Source organism: Girardinichthys multiradiatus, chromosome 2 (genome assembly GCF_021462225.1).
Source record: "Girardinichthys multiradiatus isolate DD_20200921_A chromosome 2, DD_fGirMul_XY1, whole genome shotgun sequence".
Taxonomy (NCBI): domain Eukaryota; kingdom Metazoa; phylum Chordata; class Actinopteri; order Cyprinodontiformes; family Goodeidae; genus Girardinichthys; species Girardinichthys multiradiatus.
In genome coordinates this window covers 20,977,340-20,987,040 of record NC_061795.1, presented here as the reverse complement: position 1 = coordinate 20,987,040, position 9,701 = coordinate 20,977,340, and the positions used below count along the sequence as shown (strand labels likewise).

The 9,701-nt window shown below is 40.5% G+C and overlaps 1 protein-coding gene across 1 annotated transcript in view; it reads right to left on the bottom strand.

Annotated features, from left to right (window-relative positions):
• Positions 1-6,749: 6,749 nt before the first annotated feature.
• Positions 6,750-9,701, bottom strand: part of LOC124881197 (filamin-C-like) — a 30,208-nt gene continuing 27,256 nt past the window's right edge. The window contains exons 42-46 of the mRNA XM_047386727.1: positions 9,395-9,527; positions 9,122-9,298; positions 8,820-9,038; positions 8,147-8,368; positions 6,750-7,438 (exon numbers count right to left, since the gene is read on the bottom strand). Coding sequence (XP_047242683.1) covers positions 7,251-7,438; positions 8,147-8,368; positions 8,820-9,038; positions 9,122-9,298; positions 9,395-9,527 — 939 coding nt within the window. The 3' untranslated portion in view covers positions 6,750-7,250. The remainder of the gene's footprint in view (positions 7,439-8,146; positions 8,369-8,819; positions 9,039-9,121; positions 9,299-9,394; positions 9,528-9,701) is intronic.

The following is a 9,701-nucleotide window of genomic DNA, read 5'->3' as shown; positions in this document are numbered from 1 at the left end:
ATCAATGCTACTGAGCCCTCTGACCACCATCAGCAGGCACGGTGGGCGAAGTGTCTTGCCCAGGGACACAACGACTGAGACGGACAGAGCAGGGGTTCGAACCGGCTACAGGATGAACCCCTACCACTATTGCCATCATCACCCCTCAAAATGAAATGTATCTATTAATGTCTGACCTTGGTCTTCTTTGCAAACCTCTTCCATGTGCCAAAATTTCCTTAAATACATGCATATTTCTCATATATAGCTTTAACATTTTGCTTTAGTCATACAGAGTTATATTCAAGAAATTATTTATTTACCTATTTATTTTAAAGATTTTTTTTGTGTGCTACTAGTGACCTTCATTCACAGAAATCAGACATCAAATGGGGGGAGAGAGAATGAGGGAAGACACACAGCTAAGGTCCCAAGGTCAAAAATTGAACCCTGAATGCCTGTGTTGAGGACCAGCAGCACCCCTACATGGGGTGCCCACTCCATGCCATAGGTCCCCTGAAGCAAAGGAAGACTGAATAAAAAAATTATAACATAGAAAAAAAACACAAAAAATACAAATGGGTGTATTAATTTATCTCTTGCTATCACTCTTCCTTTATTCTTCCTTTGAACCATTTACCAGAGGCAGGTGTGTGTAGAAACCTGTTTGTTGGAAGGGTAGATTTTATCTTGATTGAAATATAAAACAAAGAGAATACCTCTGCATTTTTATGTTCTAATTACATTTGGACCAATGATTAATTTATTTCCTGTATGATTTCAGCCTGTCTTAGATGTGTTTGCATCCTATTCTTCCATCTTTAAATCGTTATCTATCTTTTTCACTGAATCTCTCCTCACCCTCTCCCTCCTCCTTCCTATTTTTCTCTATTTCGCCTGCTTGATGGCTGCTGCCTGCAAGGGGAGGAGCTGGATCCTCATATATTCTATTGGCAGCAGCTCGCGATAATCATGTTGTAGTGGACAGACGCCTGAATCCTGGTCCAGAGGAGCAGGATGGGGAAGGACAGACTGACGTGGGTGACGTGGGTGGGCCCTGACCCTGCCCTGGTCCCCATCATTGGCACATGCAGCATCAGGCGGCTCCAGCGCCTTGGCCAGATGGTCCTGCTGGAGTTGTAGCCCTCGCCTCTGTTCATCAGCACGCTCTCTCTGTTTCTGCCTCACCATGGCCCCCAGCATCATGTCAGAGAGGAACCAGAGAAAATTAGCACCTAATTATAGGCTCCTCTCTGTAAAGAATGGTACTGGGGCCCATAGAGTGTGTCACCGTGCGTGGGCTGCATGGTTGACTCACTGTGGGACTCAGGCCTGAAAACAACACAGAGGACACAAGAAACACACACACATAGTCATAGAGGTGATTACACACTGAGAGACAGAGGCACAGAGCTGATCCGCCCTCTTTCTTCTTCTTCTTGGTTGGTTTGTGCCTCAGCAGGGTCCTTTCCCCCTCGTGAGTGGTGTCACAACAGAAACCACTTGTGTTCCACTTTTATCCAACAGGATTAAATACGCACACAATGGAAGCTGTACTTCTGATTTCTGCTCTCCACGGGTTCCCTTGTGGTGCCAATGGTGTAGTTAATCTTCACCGGGAACAATGGAGACTTTTGTTTAGGCGTATATACAGATGTGAGCTTGACTGTGCTGCCATCTTGTGATTGCATCTGGACATGAATATAAATCAGAGGGCTAAGAGAATATCCTTGTGAGTTCTTTTTCATAATGCAACATCTAGTGGTGGAGTCAAATTAAACATGAATGAAGAGCTGCAGGCGATTCAGGGAATGAAACAGAGTGGGGAGCTAAACCTGCAGAATATAGCTACATAGTGTACAGTGCTTTGCAAAAATATTCACTTGACTTTACATTTCTCATATTTTGTCTCATTATCTTTGATGTACTGTATGTTAATGGAATTTCATGTTATAGACAAACACAAAGTAGTGCATAAGTGTTAAGTGGAAAGAAAATGATAGGTGGTATGTTTTACCAATAGAAATCTGAAAAGTGTGGCATGTATTTGTATATAGTCCTCTTTAATCCGATACCTTTAAATAAAACCCCTGTGCAAGTGCGTTCAGAAGTTACTAAACGCTAAATAGAACTTACCTTGTGTAATTCAATCTGAGTATAAAGAGAGCTGTAATGTGATGTTCTCAGACGTTTCTTGTTTGGTTGTGAAGTGGAGAGAAAATGATGCATGATTTTCAAAATTGTTTACATTAAAAAACGTTTAAAGTGCAATGTGCATATGTTTAGTCAATACCAAGTCAGAACCACTTTTAACAGCAGCTACAGCTGCAAATGATTTAAGGTACTGAGCTTTGCACAGCTAAAGAACTTTTGCCAGTTCTTTGCAAAATTGTACAAGCTCGGTCCTCAAGAGCCGACTGCAGTGGCAGCTAGTTGGAATAGCCCGTGCTTGTGCTGGAATGTGGTGATATTCTGTCTGAAAGATATGCATGTTTAAATACTCAAGGGATGAGCTCCTTTGCCTGCAGCACAAATCAAGTGGGATTAAACATTCAATCCTGCTTCAGATTAAGAAACTTTGTAGAGGTGCCGAGCTAGAGTCAGGCTAAAGGCAAGTAGGTGGCGGTACAAACCTTTTATTCCATCAATAAAAATAGTAAATGTCAAGTCTTTGCCTAATAAGTCTGAGGAGCTGGAGGCATTGGTTAAAGACTGATGAGTGTACTTGGTGTGATGTCTGCATTTCCTGACCAATAGAAATCTGAAAAGTGTGGCATGTGGCTAACAGACAACATTATTTGCTTGTCAATATAACCAGCTTTACCATCGTAGGAGCAGACTGAGACAAGTATCCTTCTTTCACCTCCGGAACATTGCCAAAATTAGAAATATCCTGTCCAGGAGTGACGCTGAAAAACTAGTTCATGCATTTGTTACTTCAAAGCTGGACTATTGTAATTCTTTACTATCAGGATGTCCACAAAATGCATTTAAAAGCCTTCAGCTGATTCAAAATGTTGCAGCAAGAGTTCTGATGAAAATTAAAAATAGCGATCATATTTCCCCTATTTTAGCTTCCCTTCATCGGCTTCCTGTTAAATCCAGAATAGAATTTAAAATTCTCCTCCTCTGTCATAGTGCAGTTTAGGGTCGGACCAAAGTGCAGACAAGAGCTTGGGAGGCGCATCTGAATTTATCCTTGTTTTATTTAGAGGTTGCAAGGTGAGAGCAAAAACGTAGCAAAACACACTGCAGGTACGAAGCAAGAGTACAGTCCAAACTTAGATGAACTCTGCGGGTTACTCAAGGCAAAAACGTAGCATAGCTTCCAAACGAAGCATAGACAAAGCATAGATATGTCAGGGAACGGGGTATGACAAACAGGAACCAGCCACAAACAATGACACAAAACCAACTAATATACTGAGGGATAACAAAGGGCAAGTAATCAAAGAAAAAGGGAACAGCTGTGACAAGGAGGCAGGGAGGCAGAATGGAACAGGTGAAACAAATACAAAGACTGAGCATGGGCAAAGTAACTAATAAACACAAACACAGACCAAGCAAACCTATAGACAAAAATAAATAATCAAATGGGGAATAAGAAAACTAGAATAATCATGAACTAAAGTAAACAGAGAAACTAGAGGGAACATAGGAACAACAATAACAACCTGAGAACAAACAAAGAAGCCCTAAAGAAAACCTGAATACAAAAGTAAACAAACCTAACCACACTGACTGAATTAACTGGAAAGGAAACAGAAAATAAACTAGTAAACAAGAAGAGTGCAAAGGAACAATTTACCAAAACATAAAGAAACCTAAGAGGAAAAACACTAAGAGTTGGTAGAGGGAGCAAAGGAACTAAACAAACATGACTACAAAAACCCAAATAGAAACATCTAGACAAAATAAACCATCACAAGTGGCAATAAAACAAAGTCCAAAATGTCACACCGTGACATCCTCACATATAAAGCCCTTAATAATCTAGCTCCATCATACATCAGAGATCTGATTGTTCCATATATTCCTAACAGAGCACTTTGTTCTCAGACTGCAGGTTTACTGGTGGTTCCTAGAGTCTCTAGAAGTAGAATGGGAGGCAGATATTTTAGTTATCAGGCTCCTCTCCTGTGGAACCAGCTCCCAGTTTTAGTCCGTGAGGCAGACACCCTGTCTACTTTTAAGGCTTGGCTTAAAACTTTCCTTTTTGATAAAGCTTATAGTTAGAGTGGCTTAGGTTATCCTGAGCTATCTCTGTAGTTATGCTGCTATAGGCTTAGGCTGCTGGAGGACATAATGACCACTTTCACCCTCTTCGCTACATTCTAACACTACTCTCCAATTTTCCATTATTTGCTGTTATTTCAGCTTTTAACTTTGTTCTCTCTTTTCTCTTCCTAGAAGCTACATCTGGCCGGGCTCTGTGTCCACCTGTGACACCTTCCTGGAGAGGGGCATCATCCAAGCTTCTGCTGGCAACAACTTAATGCTCACCCTCTACTGATGATCCACATGGCCCTGTCTTTTAGTGTTTAACCCTTTCTCTCTCCTAGACATGGCGATTGACTGAGCTTTACTGTAACTAATTATATGTGCTCTCTTTCAGAGTAACCTTAAAAACTGGCTCAGATTTTATCTGTTCATTCTTTCTAAGTGAAACAACTAAAGGAGCTACATCCATTAACATTTACTTTTCCTTCCCATAGAAAGTACTCCTGGATCAGTGCTTCTGTGTTCTTTTTGTGTCTCTGCTCTGTTCTCTCAAACCCCCAGTCGGTCGTGGCAGATGGCCGCTCACACTGAGCCTGGTTCTGCTGGAGGTTTCTTCCTGTTAAAAGGGAGTTTTTCCTCTCCACTGTCGCTACATGCATGCTCAGTATGAGGGATTGCTGCAAAGTCAACGCCAGTGACTGTCCACTGTCTCTACATGCTCATCCAGGAGGAGTGAATGCTGCAAGTCACTGACTGGATGCAATCTGCTGGGTTTCCTTAGACAGAAAAACTTGTTATCCAATTTGAATAAATAACTAACTCTGACTGCACTGTTCAGTTGTTAGGACAGATTGGAATGTAATTACCTGACTGTTGTGAAGTGCCTTGAGACAACATGTATTGTGAATTGGTGCTTTATAAATAAACTGAATTGAATTGAATTGAATTGATATGTATGGGAATCTAAGGGCAGTGCTCTTGTCTTGCTGTTAAACAACAGATGTTATCCTGGTCACATCACCTTAAAATAAAAAAGCTGTTGTGGAGATGTGGAGCTGTTGGTGGTTAGTTTAGGACCGTATTATCAGTCAACACTTTCGGATGCGCTACAAGGTATAACAACATTTTAGAACTATGTTATGTTAACCCAAAGGATGTTTACTGTAGTGGACATGTCTCCCCCTTGGCAAGTCTGACAACAATTTGATCCACCTCAAACCTTTATATAGACTATGTGTGAGGAGTCTGCCCATAACAAGTAGATTCTATAGACAGTAGACACCAGAGGCTAGCGAAGCTCTGAGGGACTGTTTTACAACTACTGACTGGAACACACATTTTGGCTCAGGGGGGTCTAACTGCAATACTGATGAAGCTGTTTACAGAATGGAAAAGCCAGTGCTGTGTTCTTTGGTGGGGTAATGTGTTGGGGTGGGGGGGTGATATGACCCTCAGGCACAGTGACAGGCTGGATAAGCCAACCAGGGAGTGTGAATCTATCTATCTATCTATCTATCTATCTATCTATCTATCTATCTATCTATCTATCTATCTATCTATCTATCTATCTATCTATCTATCTATCTATCTATCTATCTATCTATCTATCTATCTATCTATCTATCTATCTATCTATCTATCTATCTATCTATCTATCTATCTATCTATCTATCTATCTATCTATCTATCTATCTATCTATCTATCTATCTATCTATCTATCTATCTATCTATCTATCTATCTATCTATCTATCTATCTATCTATCTATTCTTGCCACAGATTTTGACTAGATTTAGTTAGAATTTTGACTAGGCCTTGTTAACACATTAATTTGATTTCCATAGTAGCTGTGGTTGTATTATTAGAGGCGTTCTCTAACAGGTAAATCTCTGCTCTAGTATCTAGGCTTTTTCTGCCTTCAACAAGTTTTCTTCCAGAAATTTGTTTTGCTCTGTCCATTTGCCCCGATTTTCACTTTATCTTTCTAATGACAAGAAGCATCCCTACACATGATGCTTTCACCATGGGGATGGGGTGTTTCGTGAGATTTGCACCACCCATAGTGGTTTGGATGTTCAAAGGATAGATTTAAATATTCTGTTGTTCTTGTGTTTTTAATTTTGCTTTAATATTCTCCCCCAAGTATCTGTTAGACTGCGGCCAGTTGAAAGGTGAACCTCAGTGTATTTCTCAGTTTCTAACAGGATTTACAGGATTTATATTGAGTTTGCCCTATATTTAACTCTATCCATTTTCCCATCAGGCCTGACCAACCTTTCCTGTCCCTGTAGAAGAAAAGTTTTGCCACAGCATGATACTGCCACCACTGTGTTTCACTGCAGCCAAACAGATTATTTTATCTGACCAGGGCACCTTCTCCCACGTTTACTGTGTCCCCTAGATGGCTCATGGCAAACTACAAATGGGACTTTTTATGACTTGTGGAATGAAATTTTCTGATTATACTATAAAAACCCACATCTTACAGGAAAACAGTGTCTTTCGGCACTATGTTTAGTCAAATAAATTCAATCATTTTTGTCAGGAAAGTTAGTAAATAAATCTTTATTAAGTTTTCAAAAACTGAACAAAAAAGGTTAATAACAAAAAAATCAATCTTTCATTCTTAAACCATACAAAACCACATAACATCACACTTTAATACCATCAATACCTACTGCATCTCTGAGCATCTGTATTATGTCATCTGTTTACACTAAAACAGTAAAGAAAGAGAACATTTTAATCAACAAGCTTCACTTAAGCCCCCTAAAACAACTCTGTAACTGCTACAATCCTGTGAAGTTGGATACATGGCTACATTTGAGTGTATTACTCAACTTTAATCAAACTTAATACAAAACTTTGGCACAACTGATATTCAGCTATCAGTAAAGCTGTAAGCAAAGATCTTTCTTGTGTTTTACTATCTAGAGCACTTTGCAAAATGTGCTGTGACAGAAAAGCTGAACTGAAGAAGCTTGACTGACTGTTTGCAGCTGATCAGAATGGAGTGAGGGTATACAAATAGTTGCATTTTTTTTGTTTTTTTAAGGTACAGTCACTTTGTAGGGGCTCCCTGGGACACTATCATCACCCCATTTGACAATGACGGTATAACTGCCCTTGTCCTTGACAGTATAAGTGACATTGTACAGCTTGTTGCCCATGTGTTTGACATAAACCTCCTCACATGGAGCTAGGGGCCCATGCACACCCACCATCAGCATGTTGGTACCTGGACAGAGAGATAAAATGGAGATTTAAAGCTACCAGCCTGACTTTTCTGCAAAATCAGTCATCTTAAATGTAGTTTGCCACTTTTAGAACAAGAAGTCATAGTAATTTTCTATTTGTTTTGCTAATTAAATAAGTAACTTCTGGTGACATCACAAAAGGCATATGGAAGCTGAACAGAGCTAAAAAGGGGACGTCTACTTGTATTTTCTTGTTTTTTTTCCTCTTAATCTGCAAGTTTTTAATCATATTTCACCTTATAAGGTTATTTTTTTGTACTGTGTATGGCTGCAGCAAAACACTTGAACCATATGTGATAATTCTACATGGATTTCAGGAAAACTGCACCTAAAAGCCTTAAGAATCTGTCAAAAATCACTCGTTCAACATGATGTTATAGATTAGCTCTATCCTTGTGCCTCCTGTGATGTCATCAAACCAAATACACACAAAGCAGAATTAGCTTTTTTTTCCTTCAAGGCACTTTTAAACACGTTGGACTGTGTGAAGTCTTGCAGTGGAAAACAATACTTTATTACTCAGATGTGTTTTATTGTTAGTGTCAATTTGTTAGTGAGAAAAAGAAAACACTGCTGGACAGTGTCTTTAATGAATGTCGTGGCCATTTGTTGCCAATGCATCAGGCAGATAAAAAATATTCTGTGTTGGCATTTGTAGACAATTATATATCCTAAATTTATCTTCTCACCTGCTTTGCTGCAGTCAACAGTGAAGTTATTTTTCTGCCCAACCAAAGTCTTGGACAGCCCCGGTCCACGACAAACCACCTTGCTGGCATCGCATGTCAGTTTGGCTGAGGTGGCGGAGGAAGATGAGCTGTAGGCACCGCCGACCTTGGAGGTCTTCGTGACAGTTTCGACCAAAACGGAGGAGGTTTCGTGGAGGCTGTGTCCACCTGACAGCCTTGTGCCTGCAGGAAAGAAGCAAAACTTTATCTAAAACTGCTGTGGCTTGGACGTTACATAACCTACTTAATATTGTCAGAGAAAAGAAGCAAGTACAGAAGCTGCTGCTCATGGGAACAGTTCACATCCACAGAAAAAGGAGAAGGTGGCCTGAGCTCAAATAATAATTTAATACCACTCGAGGATAAAGTGAACTCTCATAACTCCTGGGGAATTCTTTGAATCTTGAAGGTATTTTTAAGGCACGTTAAAAAACAATAACCGGTTGCAGGAATACACAACATACATAGTGGGGGAGACTGGCAGCTTTTATCTAATAGGAACACAGAGCAGCACAAACACATATTACATAACCTTTTTTTCAGAACTTTCACACATTTTTCAGCAGAACATTTGTCTCATAATTGTGACATTTGTCATCCACAGATCAGATGGGAGAGTGATAGTCAAGCGGACCTGTGATTTTGGCTTTGAAGGGGCTGCCCACTATGTGCTGTGGCCCGCCGTATTTGATGGTGATAAGATAATTTCCAGGAGCCATCGGCGTGTAGGTGATCCTGTAGCCTTCTGGACACTCGCGACAGTCCATCTTCACCTTGGAAGGGCCATCAATGTTTACTGACAGAGCGCCTGAGCCAGCGTTACAGGTGTTGACTACAAACTCCAGGGGCACCCCTGGAAGAACAGGGAGAAGATCTTAACTGAACTGCTTATTTATTGAATGTAACGAATATGTTAGAGGTACGTGTGATTTCTACCTGTGTTTCCTCCCAGCAGTCCTGCTCCGTGCGCAGTGACCATACCAGGATCAGCGATCAGACCTGGATCTCCCACTCGCACATTGAAGGGGCTCCCAGGAATGTGGCATCCATTGAACTTGACATCTATGGAGTGAACGCCATTCTCGCGTGGAATGAAGCGGATTGCACTCTTGTCTAAACGAAAAAAAAAAAAGGGAAAATCGTTTGAACCACTGCTCCTGCATTCTTTAACTAAAATTAAACTATCTGATCCATCTGTTCTTTCCATACCACCATCGAGATCGGTGACGTAGCACTCCTCGGATGATCCGGAAGGTGTGTGAACTTTGGCGTCAACCACACCTCGGGCACCGTTACGCTGCACCATGAAGGATGCCTCCTGGTTTACTTTTAAGTCCTTCTCCTACAGGAAAAAAGATATGAATATAACAAAAATATACAGTCATCATCACACAAATTCATATCAGGCTTTTAATGAGGCGTTTGAATTTATCGTAGATTTTCTCAAATCCACACAGGTTCAAAGTTAGATATACACGTTCAAATATGTAAAGATACTAACACTAGTATTTAGATA